Source organism: Herpailurus yagouaroundi, unplaced genomic scaffold (genome assembly GCF_014898765.1).
Source record: "Herpailurus yagouaroundi ecotype Mexico unplaced genomic scaffold, PumYag 198, whole genome shotgun sequence".
NCBI lineage: Eukaryota > Metazoa > Chordata > Mammalia > Carnivora > Felidae > Herpailurus > Herpailurus yagouaroundi.
Window position 1 is genome coordinate 3,030,436 of NW_024412429.1, and position 24,880 is coordinate 3,055,315.

General features: G+C 52.9%; 1 protein-coding gene and 1 long non-coding RNA gene across 4 annotated transcripts; one reads left to right on the top strand and one right to left on the bottom strand.

Moving 5' to 3' along the window:
• The first annotated feature begins 6 nt into the window (after window positions 1–6).
• MPC1 (mitochondrial pyruvate carrier 1) lies at window positions 7–9,381 on the top strand. Of its 3 annotated transcripts, none has more exons than XM_040448694.1 (5): window positions 7–198; window positions 5,602–5,662; window positions 7,666–7,762; window positions 8,376–8,508; window positions 8,872–9,381. In XM_040448694.1, the coding sequence occupies exons 1-5, from the start codon at window positions 128–130 to the stop codon at window positions 8,894–8,896; spliced, it is 387 nt and encodes a 128-aa protein (XP_040304628.1). In that variant the 5' UTR covers window positions 7–127; the 3' UTR covers window positions 8,897–9,381. The 3 variants fall into 3 exon arrangements, with proteins under 3 accessions (XP_040304628.1, XP_040304630.1, XP_040304629.1); XM_040448696.1 differs by lacking the exon at window positions 5,602–5,662 and adding an exon at window positions 1,637–1,640 and having other exon boundaries at window positions 9–198; XM_040448695.1 differs by having other exon boundaries at window positions 13–198; window positions 5,602–5,605.
• On the bottom strand, window positions 8,386–24,414 carry LOC121013200 (uncharacterized). The gene is made up of 2 exons (XR_005782567.1): window positions 24,174–24,414; window positions 8,386–8,654 (listed from the first exon to the last, which is right to left on the bottom strand). It is a non-coding gene; the product is annotated as an uncharacterized LOC121013200 (long non-coding RNA).
• Between the last annotated feature and the right edge of the window lie 466 nt (window positions 24,415–24,880).

The window sequence follows — 24,880 nt, forward strand, 5'->3', positions numbered from 1 at the left end:
AGCCGGCTGTCGTGACGCGGGCCCCGGGGGCGGGGGCGGCGTTCCCACTGTTCGCTGGACTGGGTGTCATCGGGCTCCGAGGAGCGGCGGCCGGGGCACTGCGGGGTGTCTGGTGTCGGGCACGGCCATGGCGGGCGCGCTGGTGCGGAAAGCGGCGGACTATGTCCGGAGCAAGGACTTTCGGGACTACCTCATGAGGTGACGAGTCCCCCGGGCCAGACCTCCGGAACCCCCGAGGGCTCCCGGAGGTCGGGGTTGACCCCGCCCGGGACGCGGGGGCCACGAGGGCGCGGGGGCCGGGCGGCGGGGCCAGCGGGGGTGGGGGGCAGCGGGGCGGGCTCCGGGTAGAGCCGAGGCCCCTGGCCCCTGGCGCGGTTTCCTGGCCGGATGTCGCCTCTCGGCACCTGCGGGGCAGCTGGGCGCCCAGGTGTGGGGCTGGGAGGGGCCGGCGGGAGGCGCCGGGAGAGCGTGCGCGCGTCCAGGACGCGGGCGCTGCTGCAGGTGCGCGCGATCGCCCCTCCTGGAGTCCCCGCGATCACTTGTGCCGGGTCCCGCGCGCTTTTCCGTTTTCCGGCTTCGGAGGACTTTCAGTCTGAGCGGGGAAGGGAATCCAATCTCAAATATTTTTATGCACGAGTATTCTGACGGCCAAAGTAAAGCCGCGCGTCTCCAAGGACAAGCTTTTCCTTATTCGATTTTCCCTTCACTCTTCCTTTCCAGTTAGAAACGAAGGGCATTTGCGGGTGAAAGGGCCCAAGACACACTTTCTACATTCTATTTCCATCTCGAGTCTTGAGACTCTTGCTTTTATTTCGGAATATGTAGTATAACTTTACAACCTTCATATATTATTATATTATATTATATTATATTATATTATATTATATTATATTATATTATATTATATTACATTACATTATATCAACCAGGTATTAAAGATTTTTAATTTTTTTTAAAGTAATCTCTACACCCAAGGCGGGACTTGAATTCACAACTCCTGAGGTCAAGAGTTGCAGGCGCTACCCACCGAGCCAATCTAGTGCCCCCGAAACAGTTTTAAATACTTTATTTAGGAGTTTAAGTTTTGGTTTTCCTGTCTTGTGATTTTAAAACCTAGGTGTTGGGCTATGTTTTGTTTTGTTTTGTTTTGTTTTGTTTTGTTTTGTTTTTGGGGTGGGGGGGGGGAGAGAATCCCAAGCAGGCTCCACGCTGGGTGAGCAGCTGGACCTGGGGCTCAGTCCCACCACCCTGAGATTCTGACCTGCGCCGAAATCGAGAGTCCCATGCTTGACGGAGTGAGCCATCCAGGCGCCCCTGTTTTGTTTTGTTTTGTTTTGTTTTGTTTTGTTTTGTTTTGTTTTGTTTTCCAATGGTGAATAGCATGCCGAAGAGGCTAAGTGAGGACCACTGAGGACAAATGAGTCCTGTAACCATCCAAAAGGTACAGCGCGAGGGCAACTGAACCTCTGCCAATGTGAAAAGAATTCCTTTTTAAGTCCTGAACTCTGCAAACACTGTTCACTTGTAATTTTACAGAGCAGCAGGGTGAGAGGTACGATTCAGTCTCTCCTGTGATGAATTTGGAAACAAGCTTCACTCCCGGCTCTCCAGTTAGGAAGTTTCTGTACTTGAGTAGGGCGGTGATTAATGAGGACAGATGTTTAGTGCTGTGGAGCTGGGTGGTTTATCAGAGGAACGCGTTGGGGAAATCTGAGCAAGTAGTCCTGCGAGGGTCAGTTCCCAGCCCTGCGGTTGAGTTTCTCTTGGAATGTTACCTTTTTACTACTGTCTTCTGCTTTGGATAATGGGCCTTCCTGATCATTAGGTACAGCAAAGGATAAAATTGTATGGAATAATTGAGAACAAAGTGGTCACACCTTATTCATTTAAGAAAAAATACTGATTTTTAGGTAACGTCCTATTACCTAAGAATAGTTTGTTAGATTTATTTTCGGGGCTCCTGGGTGACTCAGTCAGTTTAGCGTCCAACTTTAGCTCAGGTCATGATCTCCCAGTTCGTGGGTTCGAGCCCCACAACAGGCTCTGTGCTGACAGCTCAGAGCCTGGAGCCTGCTCTTGACTCTTTGTCTCCCTCTCTCTGCCCCTCCCCTACTCGTGCTCTATCTCTCTCAAAAATAAACATTAAAAAAATGTTTTTTAAATATATTTTCAAGGAAGTGAGCCCTGCTTTTCTACTTATTTCTCTTCTTATTTTTACTATTTTCTATTTCTGTCTTTTTTTTCCTAGCAGTTAGGTTTCCCAGAGCCGGACTTTTTAACTCAATATTTTGATATGGTTTAACCTTTCTTCCTAAGATTAACTTCATGTGGTTTACTGTGTGTATACTTTTTCCAGTGTTACTTTGAGTTAAGTCTTGACTAAATGAGGAAGAGAGTGGCAGTGCCCGGGGAAGAGTGCTGTCTCCTGGGGCAGCAGACGGAACAGTGACTCCTACTCAAGGGATCCCCAGCAAATCCAATCCCAGTGGGCCTCGGTTACCTGCCTGTGAAATGGGTTTAATGATCATGCCCTTTCTGGTTGGGTTGTTGAGAACATTAAACTGGATGAGGGATGTGAAAATAAATACTCAGACTCCCAATCACCATGCAATTCATAATTTATATTCGTGTGTGTGTGTGTGTGTGTGTGTGTGTGTGTGTGTGTGTGTGATCAGAAACACTCTATACTGTTCTGGAAAAGGTTAAAATCTTGTGAAGCTCTGTGATCCTGACCTGAAATGACTTCTGTGAACTGACTGGATGGAGCAAGATGCCAGGCTGGCTGTGTTTGCCCTGCTGCGGCTGTTGGCAGCAGTGGGTTTCATGCCCCCCACGGCCGGGGGTGGAGGGCCGCTGAAGGGCTGGTATCAGAACTCTCACCAGGCGATCTTTCCTTGAGCTTTTTCTCCTAGAAAGAGAACCTGCTCCCCCTACAACTTACAGGGGAAAGCTCTCCCTGTGTGTTCTCCCAAGCTGCTGTGCTTTGCAAATGAGAATTAAGCCCAAGGAAGAAAACCTCATCACCTCTCTCTTCCGTCAGAAATGAGGGTCTGCACATTCTCACCTCCGCAGTGACTTTGCACTCCTCTACCAGCGGAAGATCTGGATCCTTACGACCTACTGAGGGGAGACAGAGATCTTCTAAACTAAAGCTGTTCCTGAATTTTTTTTTTTAATGTTGTATTTATTTTTGAGAGAGAGTGCAAGTGGGGGAGAGGCAGAGTGAGAAAGGGACAGAGGATCTGAAGCAGGCTCCGTGCTCACAGCACAGAGCCCAGTGCGGGGCTCGAACTCAAGAACTACGAGATACGACCTGAGCTGAAGTCAGACGCTCAACCAACTGAGCCACCCAGGCGCCCCATAAAAATTATTTTAATAACACAGTTGAGTGTTTCAGCAAAAATATAAAATCCTATTTCATACAGATTATAAAATTCTGTCTGTCACATTGTATGAGTAAGATTGAAATGTCTTTCTTACTAATGTGGATTTCCAAGTGTATTTTAAAATGTTCATTTTTTTGCACCAAGCAACAGAAGTTAAGGAATAGGTTGTAGCCATAGCAAGAGTGTGGACTTTGATTGGATATAGAGTGGAAAAAAATCAAAGGCATTACGAGGACGTTTAAGTAGGGTCTTTTTTTTTTTTTTTAATGTTTTTATTTTTAAGGGAGAGAGAGACAGAGCATGAGCAGAGGAGGCGCAGAGGGTGAGAGGGAGACACAGAATCCGAAGCAGGCTCCAGGCTCTGAGCTGTCAGCACAGGGCCCGACGCGGGGCTCGAACTCACAGACCGTGAGATCATGACCTGAGCCGAAGTCAGACGCTTAACCAACTAAGCATCCTAGGCACCCCTAAGTAGGGTCTTAATATTAAGTAATTACTGACAGCTTTCGTCAGATGTGATTTATGGTAACGTCAGACCCAAGTGATGAGTTTGAACAGTGAGTTAGAATCCTGGCGCCCGTCATTTTTAGCTGCGTGGTCCTGGACAATTACTTATCTTTTGTGCTTTGGTAGCTGTTTGACAATATAGTATCCTGCTTGGCAAAAGTACGTGACCCATTTATTCTTTATTATTATGCCATGTTGAATCCTCTGGGTTCTGATACTCTTTTTTTGGTGCCTTCTGTCTCTTCTCCGGCTGATTTTCTTACCCTAACGAGGATCTTGAATCAAGAACTTCCTGGATCTCTGTTATCTTTTTTTTTTTTTAAAGTAATCGCCAAAGTGGGTCTTGAACTCACAACCCGAGATCAAGAGTCATGTGCCCTACCAACTGGAGCTGGACAGGCACCCCTGTCTTTTTTTTTTTAACTTTAAAAAATTTTCTCATATACCTTCTTGATGGAGTAAAAGAAATTGCTTTTTGTTTTTCCTTTCTTCATTCTTGCTCCTGAATTTTGGCTAAGAAGAATGAATTAAGATTGAACAAGTAAATTCTGAGGTGTAAGGCATATGCTTTAATGATTGAGTCAGTGACGGTCTGTGCAGATTTATTCTAGAGATTTACCCCCTTTCCTGAGAGAGGTGGGTGGATGGATGGATGGATACACACACACACATCTGTGTGTGTGTGTGTGTGTGTGTGTGTGTGTGTGTGTGTGTGTGTGTGTATACGTATATAGGGAGACACAGGATCTGAAGCAGGTTCCAGGCCCAGCTGTCAGCACAGAGCCCGACACGGGGCTCGAACCCACAAACCGTGAGATCATGACCTGAGCCAAAGTCAGATGTTCAACCGACTGAGCCACCCAGGTGGCCCTTGATGTATTTTTAAATGGTACCGAGTTTAACGTTCAGAAAAAAAAAATCACTGGAAAGTTTTTACTATTCATTCAACAAAGACTTTTTGAGTGCGTGGCAAATGCTGGGCACTGTTTGACGTTCCAGAGTTTTAGAAGTGAACAGAATGTAAAATTACTTGCCTGTCTTTAGGGGCTTTCTTTCTGGCGATAACCTGTTCCTAACGGCGAGCTCGCCGTTGCCGGAGCTGTGCGTCACCGCATCTCTCTCCTGCTTGTCCTTTCCAGAGAAACGCCCCCGTTCAGCCTGTGCCATCCAGCCTGACGGCCGTGAGCGCTTTCGCTGTGGCCACAGTCCAAATGGGGTGCACCCTGAATGTCTACATGCACCGGATCTCAGGAGCTTAATACAAAAAAAGAATGTAAAATAGCCCATTCATAAGTTTCTCTCGATTACGTGTTCAGATTAAGATATTTCCGGTACGTCAGAATGAACTTAATAAAATCGACTTCTTTTGTTTTACTTTTGTGAACGTGGCTTCTGGAAATCTTAAAATTAATGTGTGGCTGCTGCTAGTCACTTGCATCACGTTTCTGCAGGACAGCTTCGCTCTGAGGCTTCAGCATTAGACCGTGTCGTGAAACGGAGGTCAGCGCTGTTGCTGGGATTACCCCCACGTCTCAGGGAGAGAAGAGTGTGCTTGCTCACCTGTGGCTCTGCTGCGGGAACCGGAGCAAAGTGGGAGGTCGCAGGAACCTGGAGGAACAGACGTCTTTCAAAGCAGCTGATCTCTCTCTCTCTCTTTTTTTTTTTTCCATGTCTCTTGTCTGCGCCTTGGTGACTCCTCACCAAATAGTACGGTAAGAAAATTGTTCTCCTTCATTTCAAGCTTTTGCAGACTTTCTGCACTAACAGAGGTATGGATGGCAGGCCCGGCCTCCTTTGCTTGAGATAGCGTATCCAGCCACCGTGCCTGGTGGCTCTCCCGGTGTCCCCCTGGGTGACCTGGTCCACTCTAGGCGCTAACCCCTGGCAGGACCAGTGCCTCGACTGCTGAGCTGATGGGCGTGGGCCAAACACGTATTTCCAAACAGGGAAGTGACACCTAGAGGCGTGTACTAGGCGAAGGATGCGTTACTGACTTTCCAAGGCTAGATCTCTTAGTGAACGAGTATTCAAATTATTTTTACCTTTCATGTTCTTTTTAAGAAACAGTGTTCATAATCGAGTGTGTAGGTAGCCTTCGACTTGCAGCGCTCTGCCTCACGCTTAAGTCCTCGCACCAGAATTCGTGATCCCGTCATTTGTGCGGACGACCCCAGGGCTGCTGGGAGTATGGGATTTCTGCCCTGGTCTTGTCCGTGGCCCTAGCCGTGAGGGAAGACTCCTGTGTGCCCGGTGGGGGAAGCCCCTCCTAGGCAAACTCTGCAGGCTGTTCCAGCCCGGAGGCTGTGTGTGATAAAGTAGATACTGGGCCACCGCGCAGTGCGGAGCTGTGGAAAGATTAACTAGAAAAAGACGAAACTAGACCAAAGTGGAGAAAGGCCTGGTCAAGAGAGGAGGAAAGGAAGACACTGGGGTGGTAGCTGGAAAATGAAGGGACTCCCAGGAAAAGGACAGGTGGAGAAGGGAGGAAGATGGAGACGGAAGGCTGGGGGCCCTCCGTCACCAGGCGTCTGGGATGGAGGGGAGAGAACGGACAGCGGCCACCCGTCGTCCAGGTACTGGAAGTGAAGGTTCTGGAGGTGTGTCTCACCCAGATAACATCCGGTCTAAAGACAAGAGGACTAGTTGGCCGCCCCGAACCCCGGAGATCGTTTGCACCCGCTGTGTCTCGTTTGCGGGGTCCTGACTGACTCTGTTGTAGACTGTCAGTGCCTAGCGTCCCGGCCCCGCGGGACCTCTGATGCGTCACCACTGTTTCAGACGTAGCATGCGAAGTAAGCACTGCAAAATGCTCTCCTGTCCGGCCAGGTGTCATTCTCCTCTGTTTTTCTTGGATTTCCCTGGTCTCCCGCTGCTTATGGGAGTTTGGGTTTTAATGACTCCTGGTCAGTGTCAGAAACGGATTCAGCAGCCTGCATTTGTCTTAAATGCTCCAGCGGGCAGCACCGCACAGATTACTGCTTAATATTCTGAAAACTAAGAAGGGTGTTTAACCAATGACGTGTGGTTTCTTTCATATTTTAAAGTACTGAAAATTGCACATTCATAAAACAATTTTTAATGTGCTGGAAAAGCCAGCAGCCGGTTTTATCAAATTGGGTGCCGCTGCTGTTAAACACGGGCAACTTCTTGGTTCCGGGGCGGCCGTGGTCACAGCGTGGCACGTAGGCGGGGTCTTTGCCATCAAGAGTAGTTTCCAACCTTAATTTCCTAGGATCTGGCATTTCTGAGTGCGGATTTCCAGGCTCTCTGATCTTAATCTAGTTCACACGAGCTGAAAAGCAGGTTCTCCCCTCTTAGGGTACTTTCTTCAGAAAAAATACCCAGTTTAGGATCTGCATGGTAAGAGATAGTGACAGATCTCTTAATGAGCATTTGAAGGGGGAGGGGGGCTGATAGACTTAAACATTACCTTGCGGAGGATAGTTGTAATGAGGTTTAAGTTGTGCCAGGAGGGCATGGGGTGAGAAGTTAATCGGATTGAAAGTTCTCTGGGCGGGGCATTCGGTTCCCTGGTGGGAAGCTGCCAGATATTTTCTGCCTCTGGGCTCGCCTTTGAAGAGCGGCCCATTTCTGGGCTGACCCTTGAACAGTCAGGGCCCAGATGTTAACCGGCCTGCAGGCCGTGCACACGATGGTGAAGACCTGTCCTCACGCATTTCCGTTATCTGCGTTATCACTTAACGGAGGGCCGCAGCTGTTCACGCCCGTCTTATGCTTTTCCTCTTCCCTTTCCCTCCTCTCATTTCTGTAGCACTTCTGGGGCCCTGTAGCCAACTGGGGTCTTCCCATTGCTGCCATCAATGACATGAAAAAGTCTCCAGAGATTATCAGTGGGCGGATGACATTTGGTAAGGATGCGGCTGAACAGTTGGGGGGACTTCACGCATAGAATCACGCGGAATACGGCTCCCACGCTCTGCTGTTTGCAAGCGACCTATAGAGCGACACGGCGTTGGAATGGCGTTGCTTGTCCGTGGGGAGGAAAAAGCAGAGTTGTTTTGAAATATTTATCTAGAAAGTGGTGGGGTCCTGTGTGCCTTTCAGATGGGCACGCAACTAAAAACTGTCCTCTCGAACCTCTCTTTGGAGGAAGTGCCTTCAAGTGTATTTGGAGCCCTGCTACTTGTCCTTAAGGTGTTGTTGCGGGATTAAGTAGCAGTTCTTCCAGACGGTGGGCCGTAAACAGTTCTGAGGGGACAGGAAGTGGTCTGAGCTACTGGCCACTGCAGCCAACAGACCCGTCCTTAGAGTGTTTAGTAAGTAAGGCACCAAGCGGCAGAGTAAAATGTAGGATGAGCTTTCCATTCACGGAAGCATTTAGGCAGTGACATTCTTCATCTGCCACGAGTTTCAGCAGGAGAGATTCTTGTTCCGATTAAGGTGATTGGGCCCCGACCTCCGAGCACGCAGCTGGGGTCTGCCGAGCCGTAAGTCATTGCCTCGCTTTGATGTCTCTGGCAGCTCTCTGCTGTTACTCCTTGACGTTCATGAGATTTGCCTACAAGGTGCAGCCTCGAAACTGGCTTCTCTTCGCCTGCCACGCCACAAACGAAGTCGCCCAGCTCATTCAGGGGAGTCGCCTTATCAAATACGAGTAAGCCCCTTCCGGCCTCATCACTTCCGTTTTGAGAAATTACGGAGAACGAAACTCAAATCCAGAGGCGTCGGGGGCACCGGGCGTGAGTGTGTGCGGAGTGATGCGTTAGCTGTGGGGGAAGCTGGACTCTGAGCAAAAATAGGCTGTTGAAAAAAAAAATATGCTGCTGAATTGAGAACAGTGAGCGCACTGCAGGTTTGCTTATTAAAGCGTGCAAATTGACAGGAAGTAGGATGTTGCTGTTTTCATAACATTTTCGGTTTTACTAAATGTAAAGGTGTCTTCTCAAAGTCATCCAAGTTCTTGGAGGCCCCAGTGAAATTTGTCTCAAACAGAATTTTTCTTTGTGTTTATTTCCAGGATGACTAAAAAGGCATCAGCGTAACAAGGGAAAATGAAAAACCAGCTGTTGGAAGGGAAGCTATGCCGCTGCTGAGTCAGTCCGCCTCACGATAGGCTCGCTAAGGAAAACAGGCTGGCTACTATTTTTACTAACCAGTTTTTCTAGAAATAGCTGAGAGTCCCGAAGCCAACTCTCTGCTGCCTTACAAGTACCGAATATTTCACTTCTCTTCGTAAAGAGTAGCTCAAAATATGCAATCGATTTAGTAATTCCCGATGATGGTTTTATCTGCGGTAATACGGATAGTACCTGTTAGAGTTTACTTAACGAAAAACCGAAGAGAACATCGTTTGTAATTGTTAGCATTTAAGTACTCAGAATTCTTAACTGTAATGACCACGAGACCGACGGCTGGCCACATACTCCAATCTCATTGCCAATGTTTTGAAAAAGTGTGTATTTCCGTGCAGTGTGTATATTGAGCTGCTGGAACTTAATGGCAATAAACGATTCAAATGTTTGTCAAATGAGTGTGATATTAAGTATCTTGCTGGGCTAGAAAACCGCAGAAGCAGAGCGTCCCTGGAAAGAGCGTTGTGCGTAGAGTGGCGCTCCTGGAAAACGAGGAAGGCGGCCGGGGGACGGCGAGCTGGACGGCCGGTGTCGGGAAGGCGCCGACGGTCACTCAGGACGCGCTCTTTCCTCCGGGCGGCGTTAGAAAGTGCGCCCACGGGTGGCACCCGGAGCAGGCCGTGGGGTGGCTGATGTCGAGCCGAGCCGTGCCCCCGAGAGCCGTCGGGTGACAGCCCACAGCAGACAGGCACGTGTCCCCAGCTCTGCGGGCGCCCGAGCGGGGGAGCCCACGGCTCAGGAGCCGCTCCCGGGAGTCGGCTGGGTGGGGGGAGGCCACAGCGCTAACCCGTCCCCACGGATGGCGGCACCGCTTTCTGTGGCAAAGAGCGGCAGGCGGATCGGAGTCATCTCTCGCTGCCACTCTCTTTAAAGGCACGAGACCGCGGGCGGAGCGTCCTCACCTGTGCTCCCGTTTCCCCTCTGGAGGCGAGGGGGCGCCGCCTCCGGGGTGCCCTCAGGCCCGTTGCTCCGCCCTTGACCCGAGCGGGGGTCGGGCGAGAGGACCCAGCGACGAGAGCCCGGACTGGCTTAGCGAAGCGAGAGCGCCAGGTTCCAGTCGTGCAGGTAACGTCGCTTGTGAGAACCCCAGAGCGCAGGGTGTGGAAAGTGCCAGCTGGAAGCTGCCTGGGGCTTCCGGCCGCCCTCCGGTGCCAGCCACCGCTGGCGTTCTGGTTTGGGATCTTCCTCTTTTAAAAAAGGTTTTGTTTCAATCTTATTTATTTAGAGAGAGCACGCACACACGCGGGGGAGGGTCACAGAGAAGGCGTGACAGAATCCCAAGCAGGGGATGCAACGTCATTGCAGAGCCCGATGTGGGACCCGAACCCACAAACTGTGACATCGTGACCCGAGCCGAGATCAAGAGTCGGACGCCCAACCCACTGCGCCCCCAGGCGCCCCTGGGATCTTCCTCTTTCTTTTGTCCCTCGCGGTTCTCGTCCGCCCGTCTCACGTGCTACTGGGGAACGAGGGCCTTTCCCGCCTCTGAAGGGAGGGCGGTCCCGAGAGCCCCGGGGACCGTGGTGCAGACACTGCAGACCTGTGAGCGGGAGGCCTCATGACACAGTTCCGCAGGCTGCCTCAGTGGGCCTCCCCGTACGCCTGAGAAGGCAGGCAGGGGCCAGCACGGTCCCTTCTCCAGCAGGTGTTCCTGACGTGAGACAAACCTGCAGGGGCGTCTGGGCGGCTCAGGCCACGATCTCAATGGCTCGTAGGTTCGAGACTCACGTCGGGCTCTGTGCTGACAGCACGGAGCCTGCTTGGGATTCTCTCTCTCTCTCTCTCTCTCTCTCTCAAAAATAGACAAATACATTAAAAAGAAACCTGCAGATGGACACAGAGGAACACATGGGATGAAAGTCCATGCAGACGATGCAGAAGTTGCATGAGGAGGGGGTACTGGGTGCCCTAGGGGAGCAGGGAGGTCCACCATCCTGGGGAAAGGAGCGAGGGACCAGGAGGGGACACTGATCCTGTCCCTGGCTCCCTCAGAGGGTCTGAAGCTCCCAGCCGTCTGCCTTCTCTGTGCAGAGCCGAGTGCTTGCGGGTCGGAGGGAGGGTACGGGCGAGACCAGAAGGTGTGAAGCGTTCCACTGCGGGGGTCTGGGTCCTGATCTCACCCAGATCAACGCCGACGTGAGAAAGTACGTTCCAGAGAATTCCTTTGTGTTTTTGTTCTTGTTGTTTTCAAGCTTCTTGGTTGCTTTAAAATGACCAGTAGCAGAAAGGACACTTCCCACAAGTGGGCGTCCAGGTCGTCGGTGATCCTGGTCAGGAGAAGACCGACCGGTTAGCCGTCACTCTGCTCTCGGGCAGTGGCAGCCTTCCAGGCGGCAAGGACTCCGAGGCCCGGGCCGGCTCCCGCCCGTACTGCTTTCTTCCTGGGGACTGGCACGGCTCTGCCTCCTAGGGACGTTTGCGGGATATTCTCACGAAAGGTGGCGTCGGGTCCGTGCCCAGGGCCCTGTGTGGTGGAGACACTGCTGGTGACGTTTGTACAGTCACCACAACACGAGTCAGCCCTCCAAGTGGTAGCGGCCCCACGAGAAAACGCAGAGACAGGACGGGGTCGAAGCAAAACTTGGTTACCCGAAAAAGCCCAGAAATACACGCTCAGAATGTCTAATGCCTGCACATGACCATCTCTAAAGGTAACACACAAGGGCTCCCGAGTACTTTTCATTTTCCGGTAGCAGAATACACGGATGCACGTGTGCTGTCACCAACCTCCAAGGCGAGGCTGGCACCAGCTGTCCGTGCTCACGTGCTGTGGTGGCTTCAGGCATCTCCCTTCTTGCTGTGACCACCCCGTGGGGTGGAGGTGACCATCGTCGGGCGCTTCCTGACTGCGCGCCACAGACAGCGGGGGTCCTGGCGTGGCGGCTCAGGGCGAGAACGGCCACTGCCAGCTTGAGGAAACCGGACCCTCAACGGCCTTTTGTTTCCTAATCCTTCCTCCGCAGGCGGCTGGCACCGTGCCCTCGGCCACACACACCCGCCCGGCGGGACCCAGGCTGGGCTCGTTCGTCTCCGTCCTCTTCCACTTGGACCTTGGCTTCCCAGGTGCGTTGCGGGGTCCGTCTGGATGGCGTGTTTACACGCTAGTGAGAAAGTGAGCGTGGGCCCTGGCATGTCGACATTGTATCACTTGGAAGTCACTTGGATGGCCTCAGAGATAATGGCCACATCATCTAAAGCAAAGCCCGAGTTACCTGGCACCGGAGCCCTTGGGGGAGAGCAGCGGCAGGGGTCCGAGCAGAAAGGGGCCGCTCCGGGCAGGAAAACCCCCAGAAAGCCCCGGCCTCACTGTCAGCCCCCAGGCACCTGCTGAGAGCTGAGCTGAGCCGGGCGGGCCCACAGCACTCCCAGGGTTTTGCTGGTTTGGGTGGAGGTGACAGGAACTGCGGGAGGGTGGCACGAGGAGGATGAGCCCCTGGCAGCTTGACTACGAAAGGACACAGCTGCTTTACCTACGGGCACAGCAAGTGATGTTCCTTGGCCCGTTAGCCAACATCCGCCATATTCCTAATGAACCTGGCGGAACTGCTTTCAGGGGCTCTGGAAGGTCTGTCTGCGGCAGATGGGACCATATCGCAGCCCCGCCTGGACATTCCCACCGAAACCAGCAGGTGCGTGGTGCTGGTTAAATGGTGGTTTTCTATTTCTGTTTATCAGCAGGACGCTCACTTACAAACACAGCCCTACTGAAACGGCAGGATACGTGCTCCACTCTTTCCTTTCTCACTCAATTTTATTTTATTTAAAAAAAAAATTTTTATGTTTATTTATTTCTGAGACAGAGAGAGACAGAGCTTGAGTGAGGGAGGGGCAGAGAGGGGGAGACACAGAATCCGAAGCAGGCTCCAGGCTCCGAGCTGTCAGCACAGAGCCCCACGCGGGGCTCGAACCCAGACCGTGAGATCATGCCCTGAGCCGAAGTCAGACGCTTAACCCACTGAGCCACCCAGGCGCCCCGAGTTCACTGCCGTTGCTCAGGTTTGTTTTAAAGGTGAAGGCTTTTGCAGTTCTTGGAGCTGATAGTTCTGAGGACGTGGTAGCTTTGGGCCAGTTTTCTCAGTGCGGGAAATCGGGGGTCAGCCTGCGAGCGCACTTCGAGGTGACAGGCCCATCTGAGCAATGCGATCTCTACGAGCGCAGTAGCCACGTGGGGAGGAAGGGGGCACGCGTGCCCAGGGCGTGCTCGCAGAGTCGCTTGCCTGAAGTGCTCTGCCCCGGGCTCTGATCCGTTTCTCTCCGCCAGAGGCAGAGACGCACCCTTCCCTGGGCTGACCCTTCCCCAGGCTGACAGCCAGGTGCGGCCAAAAGTGGTGTCACTGTGACAGTGGTCTTGGGTTTTTTTGTTTGTATTTTTAAGTACACAACTATAGTCCTTAAAAGGTCTTAAATACAGGGGCGCCTGGGTGGCTCAGCCGGTTGAGCGACCGACTTTGGCCCACGTGTTCGTGGGTTCGTGGGACTCTGTGCTGACCGCTGGGAGCCTGGAGCCTGCTTCGGACGCTGTGTTTCCCTCTCTCCCTACCCCTCCCCTGCTCCTGCTCTCTCTCCATCTCTCAAAAAGAAATAAATGTTAAAAAAAAATTTTTTTTGAAAAGGTTTGATTCTGTCCATCTCCCTAGAATCTCCCAGAGCAAGGTTAAACGGACTCCCACGAAGTCAGGAGGCTGTTCAGAGAGAATTGTTCGGATTTACACGCCGTGAGCCTCGGCGCGGAAGTACATAGCCTGGTCCATGGAAACTGTGGGTGCCACGGGCATTTACGGACAGAAGTCAGAAAGGGGGGGCACGAGGTAGAACTTTCACATCGGGACGAGAGTAGACAGTTGAACTGTGTAGGTCGGTGACAGCACTAGAAACGAGGTAGGAAAAGGTAGAGTTGACTTGTTTGGGCCAGAACTCATCAGTCGTCACAGTGACACTGCTTTTGGCCACACTTGGGCGTCAGCCCGGGGAAGGGTCGGCCCGAGGCCACTGCAAGGCTAACGTGGGCGGTAGGGAGCTTCACCGCAGCGTTTGCTTTTGGCCGAGAGAAACGTGTCAGAGCCCAGGGCAGAGCACTCAGGCAGACGATCCGGGAGCACGCCCTGGGCACGTGTGGCCCCTTCCTCCCCAGCGGGTGAGGCACTTTGCACAGAACAGAGAAAACGGAGACTAGCAACACAGTAATAGAGCGGTCAGCGGACCCAGTCTTTCAAGTTCTTCTGCATTTCAGTTCAACCACACTCCCCTTCCTCCTAAAAGCCTTTCTAATTAAGAATTATATAACTTAGGGGCGCCTGGTTTGTGGGTTCGAGCCCCGCGTCGGGCTCTGTGCTGGCAGCTCGGAGACTGGAGCCTTCTCTTGATTGTTTGTCTCCCTCTTTCTCTGCCCCTCCCCTGCTCATTCTCTCTCTCTCTCTCTCTCTCTCTCTCTCTCTCTCTCTCAGAAATAAATATTTTTTAAAATTTTTTAAAAGAATCCTAACTTGATGATATTCTGTCGTAGTTTGCAGAAGTTGCTGCACAGAGTAAGTCTTTAAAAACGCCTGGGGTGTGTCAGACCTGAGGGGCGAGGAAGGCATCTCAGCAAGTGCTTTTTCTAGACTGATCCGAAAGCCCTCTGGTTCAATGAGGTGATGTCTCAGTAAATAGAAGGCTTACAATGTTTTTAAAGCAGTCTGAAAAATGCTGGACCCGTAAGGGAGAACTCTGCCAATTTCATTATTTTCTTTTAATATTTATTTTGGGGACAGCGCAAGCAGGGGAGGGGCAGAGAGAGGGGGGACCAGGATCGGAAGCAGGCTCTGCACCGACAGGCTGACAGCAGGAGCCGACGTGGGACTCGAACTCATGACCACAAGGTCCTGACCTGAGCCGAAATCGGATGCTCACCCGACTGAGCCACCCAGGTGCCCCTGCAAATTTCATTTAAGACTTAAAGGTCTTCCTTTTCGTCTGGAAAGGAGACTTAGACAAGCCCTCCAGGGAACTGTTTTTCCGTGTTGATGTCTCAGGGTAGGCGTGACATCTTGGGTCTATCTGGGTCACCCGGCTGACAGGCAGTTCCGAAATCTCTGTGGTTGGACGGCAGGCTCCCTGGGGGATCGTGGGGAGTGAATGTTTGTCATAAACCGAGGCCCAGAAGGATTCAAACAGCCTTCGCGTATTTTCGGAAGTTCCCAAACTTCCTGTTTATCGGCTCTGCCTCCCGAGGCGCCTCCCCGGTGCCAGGCAGGTGCCAACCGGGCGCTCCCACGCCCTGCTTCCCTCTGGAGGCGAGCGTCCCCAGGCGGGCTCTCCTAGAGCATCTGCCTCCCTGGCCCATGCAGCTCCTGCCTGAAAACCGCATGTGGTCTGGCAGCAGCCGCCAGGCAGGGAGCTGGCAGGGACCCTGGGGCCGGCTCTCTCGTCCTCCCCGTCCAGGGCGCGGGTCACAGGCTGGCCCGGGACACACGCCCCGTCTTCCGCGCTCCTCCCGTTCCACACCACCCTGTGACTGACCTCACAGCCCGTAGTCAACCCTCTTCTGCTTACGCTGGCCAGAGCACGTGGCGTCCACAATTAAGGGCTCGACCGACCTCGCACAGGAGCACGACTTCTTCCTCCCCGTGTCCGCCATTCCCGATGAGAAATTAGCAGAGGCCACGGGCATCTGGAAATACCTCTTACAGTTACTAGAATGCAATGCCTTCTTAGGGAAGACCAGAGGCCCCGGGGCCCAGAGACTCTTCTCCATGCCTTAGCTCCTGCAAGTGCTCAAAACTTAAAGCGTACCGCAGACACAAGGCACAATGCCTCCTTAAAAGCTGCAGTGATAAATCTCAAATGGACTGAATGGCTCCTGTTGGCAGGACAAGTGTGTCTGCGCCTTTGGCTGCAATAAAAGCCCCAGGGATTAGGGCGGGACTCACTGGAACGTAGATGGGGGGAGGGAGGAGAGAAGGAGGGAGTAGTTGAAGCATAAAGAACGCACAGCAGGCCAAGCGGGGATGACAGAAAGACCACACATGGGGGTAGTATAGCAAAGCCCAAGAATATCAGATGCAAAAGGAAAGTTCTAAAGCCTTCCAGAGAAAAGGAATAGACCATCTATAAATAGGATGACTAAACCTATGAATAAATAAACCACGTGTCTTAGTTTACCTACAACCTTCCCGGTTTGTACCTCCCGTCCAAGCTTAATTATTAGTAGCGTCCCGCTCACTCAAAAGTGTCCTGGTTAAATGACGAATTATTTCTTCACTCTACCTACCAGGGGCTAAAAAGATTGATAAATGCTAGGCGAGGATAATGGAATATAATCTTTGTAATGTGTTAAAAGGAAAGTTCTGAGTGTTACATTTTTATCCAAATTGTCATTCAGATGTGAGAGTATAATATACGTTTTCTCACTCACATAAAGCCTCAAACAATTGCCACACGTGGGAAATGCTCTTGAAGGAAGCACTCGGGTCAGAGAAGAAAGGAATCCAGGAGATTGCTCCAGAGACACGGGATTCAGGGTGATCAGACAGCTACGGACAGTCCATTACAGGATCACAGCAAAACAGACTGTGTCTACCACACCGGCTCTGTGGACAGACAACCACGGAGCGGAGGGGACCTCTGGCCTCGAGACAGCGAGGGCCTGAGGCTCGTAGCCCGACACCCGGTGAGGAATTACCTCCTGTCGACAGCAACGCATGTGAGCTGGAGGGTGGTCCTCCCTCAGCCCAGCCTTCAAGTGAGACCGCGGCCCTGCCCTCCGGCCTGTCTGCAGCCTCGCAGGGGAGACCCTCGCCGATGGCCGGGCCACGCTGCTCACAGACTCTTGACCACAGATGCCGTGCGATAGTCAGTGGTCGCTGTTTTAAGCTACCACATCTGGAGACATTTGTTGCACAGCAGTACAGAACTTACAAGTCCATCAACTGCAAGTTATGTATATACGTGCATTAGGTTAATCATCACAGCACTGGGGCTCCTGGGTGGCTCAGTCGGTTGAGCATCCGACTGCGGCTCAGGTCGTGATCTCGCAGTTTGTGGGTTCGAGCCCCGTGTTGGGCTCTGTGCTGACAGCTCAGGGCCTGGAGCCTGCTTCGGTTTCTGTGTCTCCCTCTCTCTGCCCCTCCTCCACTTGCACTCTGTCTCTCTCTTTCTTAAAAATGAATAAACATTAAAGAAGATTTTTAAAAATCATTACAGCATTGTTTTGTATTGAAAAATTATAGAAAGAGTCGTAGTCATTGAGAAAACTTTGAAACATAACATAGTATTTGGCTGTTGTAACAAAAAAGAGAGAGGGGCACCTGGATGGCTCACTTGGTTAAACGTCCGACTTTGGCTCAGGTCAGGCTCTCACAGATTTGTGAGTTCGAGCCCCAGGTCAGGCTCTGTGCTGACAGCTCGGAGCCTGGAACCTGCTTTGGATTCTGTGTCTCCCTTTCTCTCTGTCCCTCCCCCACTCACTCTCTCTCTTTCTCTCAAAAATAAACATGTTCAATCATTTTTGAAAGACAGAGACAGAGCGCAAGTAGGGGTGGGGCGGAGAGAGAAGGGGACACAGAATCTGAAGCAGGTTCCAGGCTCCGAGCCGTCAGCACAGGGCGCGATGCGGGGCTCGAACTCACGAACCGCGAGATCATGACCTGAGCCGAAGTCAGACGCTCAACCGACTGAGCCACCCAGGCACCCCTAAAAAAATTTTTTTGAAAAGAGAGCTGGAGGGTGGGGGGAGAGAAAAGTCTCTAAGAACTGATATTGTCTGATTTCAGGATACATTGTTAAGTGAAAAAAGCCAACACGCCATCCTCGTGGAAGAAAGAAGGCCGTGGGACAGATACATGCATCTGATCTTTTCTTTAAAGGAAGTACAAGAAGCATAAACCAGGAATTAATGCGGTAACCTACCTGCAGGGGGTGGGGGGGGGTGGGGAGGACGGCAGGAGGGGGACGGGAAGGAGGGAAAGAGGCCGAGTGTGCTTGGGTACGGTCCTCTTAGAACAACTCTCCCCAAAATAAATACTTCAGATCAGCCGGGCCGTGGGGGACCCCATGTGGGGTAGCACTAAATGGCCCTCCGTGCACATGGGTGAACCACATAACCGCATGGGGGGGGAGGGGGAGAAAATAACTCACCTGTATCCGTTTGGAGCACGGTGTACCGACTGCACATTGTGAAGCTGCACACAAATCCTGGACTCTCATTGGGAAATGTGTTTTCCACCAGGGTGCGGGCAAGAAATTCTGAAACGATGCGGCGTTGAATGTAGCAAATACCTAGCTATGCTGTGGTTTCTTATTTGCAGAACAGATGACGCAAATAAGGCAAGGTGGGAGGCATCAGAAAGAGCTCCTGATGTGAGTGTATACATCTATCTATGTATTTATCGTGTATTATATATTATGCATATAAACGTAATCTATGTACACACACACACACGTACACGTGTATCTGATTCCCCCCGCTCAGGTGGCCTAGAGGCTAGGTCCCCCAGGGGTAATGTGCACACCCAGAACTCGGCCAGACATCCGTTCATAGATATGAATTTCCAGGAAAAGAAACCGGGGCTCCCTGGTAAACGGTGGACTCCAGGTGGGGTAGGGAAACGCACGATGAGTCCGGCACATCTTCTGGTGCCAGAAATGAAGGAAGCCCTCAAAAAACGATGAGGGCGTATTGAAGGAACGCGAGAGCCGGCTTGCGGCGCTCCCAGTCTGGGAAAATCTGAGCAACAAAACCAGTAACGATGGCAATTCCTAACTCATAGAGTAAAATAAAGACCCAGAAGTCCACAGTCCTATAACTGAATAACGAACAGAATGAATAAGTGAACGCACACAGGGATGCATGCGTACACGGGGGAGGAGGGGCCGCTCTTCCTTACAATGCCCCAAGATAGATTTTAAAACAGTTTTTAATGTTTATTTTTGAGAGACACAGAGAGACAGAGCACGAGCGGGGGAGGGGCAGAGAGAGAGGGAGACACAGAATCGACAGCGGGCTCCAGGCTCCGAGCTGTCAGCCCAGGGCCCGAGGCGGGGCTCGAACTCACGGACCGCGAGATCGTGACCTGAGCCGAAGTGGGACGCCTAACGGACTGAGCCGCCCAGGCGCCCAATACTTGTCACAAGACAAGTATTGAGTGGCTGATGGAAGTTTCCGGTAGGCAGCGCCGGTCGTAATGGGCGTGGGCCACAATCATCATCGATGGTAAGTTCAAGGCGAAATGATAGTCACACCGTCGGTAAATCTCCTCACAGGTGCCATCGGTCGCAGAGTGGAAAACAGCAAGGCTCCAGTGAAGGACTCTGGCGGATGGCCCCCGACCCAAGGGATCCAAGTCAGCCGTATCTGTAACGAGATTTCTGCACACCCCGCTTGCGGGCGGGACGCGCCGAGGAGCCCGCAGGCGCCACTCTTGCCAAAGGCCCGACGTCAGCCGAATCATGGGGAAATCCCAGATCGTCCCCCAAACAAGGGGCAGGTACAAAATCACGGGCCACTAATCTGCAAAAGCGTTAAGGGTGTGAAACATCAGGACTGAAAAGCCGCCCCAGGCTGGAGACCCCGGGCCCAACGGAAGGTGGAGGCCAGGCCCGCACCTGCGCGCGGGCGGGACAGCCGCAGAGGTCGAGCGCCACCTGCAGATTAGCGGGCGGTACTGCATCAGCGTTCGTTCCTGGTCCAGAAGGTCACGTTAGGCAATGAGGGGAAAGGCAGAAGCAAACTCTACTTACGTTTGCGACATTTGGGGGAGGCCAAAACTATTCCGAAAGGAGCCATCCTGCAGGACAAAGGGGAGCTACTCCTAGCAAGATGGCCTTGCGGTAACGATCGTATGCGACGCGCTTCAGGTGCCCTAGGCCCTTTGCAGGTCTTATGTCCCCCCTTCCACATAAGGACAGCGGATACAGAAGGGGAACCAGCATGTCAGATCACTCACACAGCACGGCTTCAGGGTTGGAACCCAGCTCTTCCAGAAGCTACCGGCTAACCCCTAAGCAATGCCCTGAATGGCAGTTCCCAGTTTTTTATCGTGGACCATTCGCCAAATCGACAAGTTCTGCCGTGGTGACTGCCACGGCCACCGCGCTAGCTGGGATGCTGGTCTCAGCCCAGGTCCGAGAGCGCAGTGCACGTGCTGGGGGTTTGCCGTGGTGGGGGCCAGAGCTGGTGGCCAAGAAGGAATTCTTGAGACGTCTTCGGTGCAGAAAGGTGATTTTATTAGAGCATGGGGACAGGACCCGTGGGCAGGAAGAGCCGGCCCAGGATCATGAGGAGAGACTATGCTATGCTATGGGGCTGTGCCGTGGGGCTGGGGGAGGTAAAGTCCAGGGGAAGTTTCCAGTGAGACTTTCATAGGCTAAGGAAGACTCGCAGGCTGTGGAGGCCTAGCTATTGTCAAGCTAAGGTTGGCCAAGCATTAACGTTAAGACTGCAGGGAGTTCCTGGAGAAATGTTACTCTCTGCCTGCCTCAGGTATTTGCCAATGGGCTGTGGGTTATTAGGAAAGGTAATTTTACCTGCCATGTCCTTCTGCCTTTCTTCCCCACATCCCAAGCACCCGTCATCCAGCAGGCATCCCTAACCAGAACTCAGAGGACACCAACTAGTCAGGGAAAAGAACTGTCATCTGTCAAAGCAGCACAGCCAGGATGGAGACGTCCTTCCACAAAGCCTTTGACACAGAATTGTTCCCCGGGGGGGGGGGGGGGGGGTTCTGCTCTTCCTCCGGCCACAGAGAAGAGTAATAAAGGAGGTGGAGGCTTCTGAATATGAGAGAGAGAGGGAAAGAGAGAAACGTGGGAGGAAAGGAAGGAGAGGAGGGGAGGGGTGAGAAAGAAGGAGAGGGAGAAAGAGAGAAAGGATGGAAGGAAGGAGGAAGGGAAGAAGGAAGGGGGGAGGAAGGGAGAGGGGAAGGGAGAGGAGAAGGGAATGGAGGGAGGAAGGAAGGATAAAATCTCCTACGCCATCCACCTGTCTGCAGGGATAACTCCACTGTCCCCCTCTGTCAGTTGAGGCCTCTCAGGGACACTGGCCCGTGCGGGAAGGGACCTCCCTGGGCTTCCAACGAGCCGGCGGCAGTTGAACAGCGCAGACAAGGGACAGATTTGCCCTTTCCCCAGGTCGGAGACCATTTTGTGGCTACGTGACGCCATCTTGTGGCCTCACAAGACTGGAAAGCCGAGGTCACGCGTGATCCATCGATCACGTCCAGCTACTCGTTGTTGTAAAAAGTATACAGACACCTTTCCAAACACGTACGCCCTCCTATTGGAGTATCTGTCTTTTCTACTAACGCATCTATGAGAATGGAGGGCAGAGAGCTCGCAGACATGTCAGGTGCAGGGTCCGGGCCAAGTGCAGGGGTGGGGGAGGGGGAGCAAAGACCGAGGGAAGGTGCTGAGATTGTACCACCTGCAACTTTGTTGCTCCCAACCCCGTCGCAAGAGCGATTAAGTGACCCTGATGCAAACAGCAAGAGTCGACCCCGTACCTCGCTTCCGCCTCCTTAGCTGTATGAATGGGAAAGGCAGCTGGGCAGCTCGGAGGCTGTTCCCACCGGGGATGACTCCTGAGAACCGGTCCTCTCCGCCTCCCACCCAGGCCCACCGACACGGGTTCTGGAGTCATTTGCCCGCCTCCCAACCAGCAAAAACACTGCAAAGTGGGCGCCTGGGTGGCTCAGTCGGTTGAGCGTCCCACTTCGGCTCGGGTCACGATCTCCTAGTTTGTGGGTTCGAGCCCCGCGCGGGGCTCTGTGCTGAGAGCTCGGAGCCTGGATGGAGCCTGCTTCCAATTCTCTCTCTCTCTCTCTCTCTGCCCCTCCTCCGCTCGTGCTCTCTCTCAAAAATAAATAAACATTAAAAAATTTTTCTTTTTAAGCAAACAGAACAAAACAATCCACACACGATCACAGAAGTGAGTGACCACGCTGGCACACAGGTGGGGGTTTATCCAACGACGGGTTTATCGAAAGCATCATTCGCTGCTGGACCACGTGACACGAGGCAGGCGTCGTTCTGAGATCCCCACTTGTCCCGTTTAATCCTTGCAACATTCCCGGGATGTCAGTTCTATTACGATCCCCAATTTACCGAGAAGAAAACAGGATAATGGACTGGACCGCTCATGTTTAAGGACAGTCGGATTCAAAGACGGACGGCCCCCAACATTGTAACAAGCGGTTGCTAAGCTGTCCCTGAAGTAACTTCCTGGCCTCCAGCCTCAGCTTCAAGAACGTGCAGGCTGCTGGTATACGTCCGTCCACGCTTTTTGTCCCCAGCACTTGCCACAGAAGCCCCACATGCCCCTTGCAAGTCCCCCAGGCGGTTGATCAAGCTTTCTGGCCACGCGCATCTCCCCGGCCCCAGCCCAAGGCCCCAGCCCGAGTCGGGGCAGTTGCCGACCTCGTCTTAGCTCCCACACTGACCTCACAGCGGGCAGCGCCGCGGTGCTCCCTGTCCTCTGTCCTGGGTCACTAGGCTGTCCCCTCTCACCTGTAACCTTGGATGAGCCACCTGAAGCCGGTCGAGCTTCTCTCTAGAACCTGCCAGAGGCTGCTCCCAGAGCATCATGGGCGGATGCAGAAATGAGGGCCTGGACCTCCCCCTCCAGGTAGGCGGCCTCTGTAGGCCGGAAGACTTCGGGGTGGCTATTTGTAGTCCAGTGTCCCTCTGCCCACCTCGGCCCCGCCACCTTCCCCCGGGTGCCGGTCCTGCGTCCTGCTTGCCTGTGTCCTGTGGAACCCAACTGGGGCAGGCTGGAAGGACCTGGCCCGTTTGTAAGGGCGTCCCAGGCGGGCGTGAAGGCCGAGGGGCCATCACCTGCCTTCCACGGGTCACTTGGGCACTGGCACGGGACACGGGTTAGAGCAGAGGAGCCAGAGAGACGGAGAAAGCAGGAGATGAGACCGATTTTGAACTAAGATCTGTTCGTACGAGAATCCCCTTCCTGAATAAGATAGCCCTGGCATCTCCCTTTCTGGGAGCATCCGTGGAGACACCAGGGGGGTCCAGCGCCTGTCCCACTTTCCCCGTGAGGATTTCCCACCTGGGGGTCCTGTGAGCAGGAGGCTGTCACGCGTAAGGCCGGCAGGCTCCGGAGACTGCATTTCGCACAAGCTTCCAGGTGCCAACCGGGGGGCCATCGGGGCCACAGTCTCAGTAGCAAGGGTCTAACGGGCGACGTGAGAACCCAGTGCACGCCAGGTCGCTTCTGTCCGTCCCCGTGAGATCTTATTTCGAAATTTAACTTGTAAATTCTTTGAGGACGAGGTGGTACCTTTTTCTTCCCCGGAGTACCGAGTACACGGCAAACGCGTGTTAATCCACTAGCCCCTTGAAGGCAAGACGGTGTCATTCGTGACGAGGCCGAGACTTGGCCTTGCCGACCCGCGCTTTTCCTCTACAGATTGCATCCTGGTCAGCTCCAGCGCAGTTACCAGGGAAACACGTGTGACTCGTAGGTGCAGTATTAAAGTCGCATTTCCGAGAACTAATAGGGATATTAGCAAATGGACCAGGAGAAATAAACGAACGAAATGCTAAGTATATTTTTGGTCTGAAGCAACCAACATCCAACACTTGTTTATAGGTGGCTCATTCATTCCAAGCGTGAGTCCCGGACCCCTGTTTTCATGGACCACAAATGAGTTTCGCGACGGCCTCAAAAGAACATTAGTAAGTGGCCAGCAGCTACGCTTGGCCGGGACCACAACAGGGATTTTCTGTCTCACAACACCAGCTGTTGTCAGAGAGAGAAAGCAAGGAACAGAGTTCTGTTCTTAGGGTACGAGGTTCCCTCTCCCGAGAGATGGGATTTAGGGAAGGCATTTTCTCTTATCAGGGATCGAGGTGTAAAAACTTCTTGGAAAGATATAGTGCCTGCTAGGCATTAAAAAGTCATCCTGTGTCTTTATATTTTTATTTTTAATTTATTTAAAAAAATTTTTTTAATGTTTATTTACTTTTGAGACAGAGAGAGACAGAGCATGAACGGGGCGAGGGGCAGAGAGAAAGGGAGACACAGAATCGGAAGCAGGCTCCAGGCTCTGAGCTGTCAGCACAGAGCCTGACGTGGGGCTCGAACTCATGACCCCCAAATCCAGAGTCATAGGCTCTTCCGACTGAGCCAGCCAGCCGCCCCACAGAGCAGGACATTTTCAACAAAGAGCAGATCCTTGGGGAAAACATTTCAGTCACTCACCGTTCGGTGATTTACGTGGCTCAGCAAATGACAGAGAACAGGGGTGTCACGGCAAATCTGGCGTCGCTGGACGTCAGCAAAGATTCTGGGTCTCCTGCTCAGTAATGGAGTGACGCTCCCCGAGCGCCCACAGTAGAGGAAATGTCTGGTTTATTTGGGCCATTCGAATACGCATTAGCTCTGCAGGGAGAGCTACGGAATTACAGAGGCGCCTCTCGGTGGCTGGTGTCCCGCCCACTCGCTCATCGTAGACAAAGGGCCACCCATGGGCCTCTTCCCTGCCCTCTGCTCCCTGCTCCTCTCCTCGGTGCAGACGTCCCCCCGCCCCCACGCCCCTCCTCTGCCACCCTCTCTGCACTCAGTCGAGGCCCGTGGATCCCACCTTTAGTCTGGTGACTGGTCGCTCTGCCCATCTCCATGCCATCGTAGTCTAAGGCACCGTGACCCTCCTCGGGCCCACCGTAAAAACCCGAAGAGATCTCCGCACGTCCACACCTGCCCTCTGAGACCCACTTATCAAGCATGAGTGGGCGAGCTTTCTAAAATGCAAATCTGGGGGGGCGCCTGGGTGGCGCAGTCGGTTGAGCGTCCGACTTCAGCCAGGTCACGATCTCACGGTCCTTGAGTTCGAGCCCTGCGTCGGGCTCTGGGCTGATGGCGCGGAGCCTGGAGCCTGTTTCCGATTCTGTGTCTCCCTTTCTCTCTGC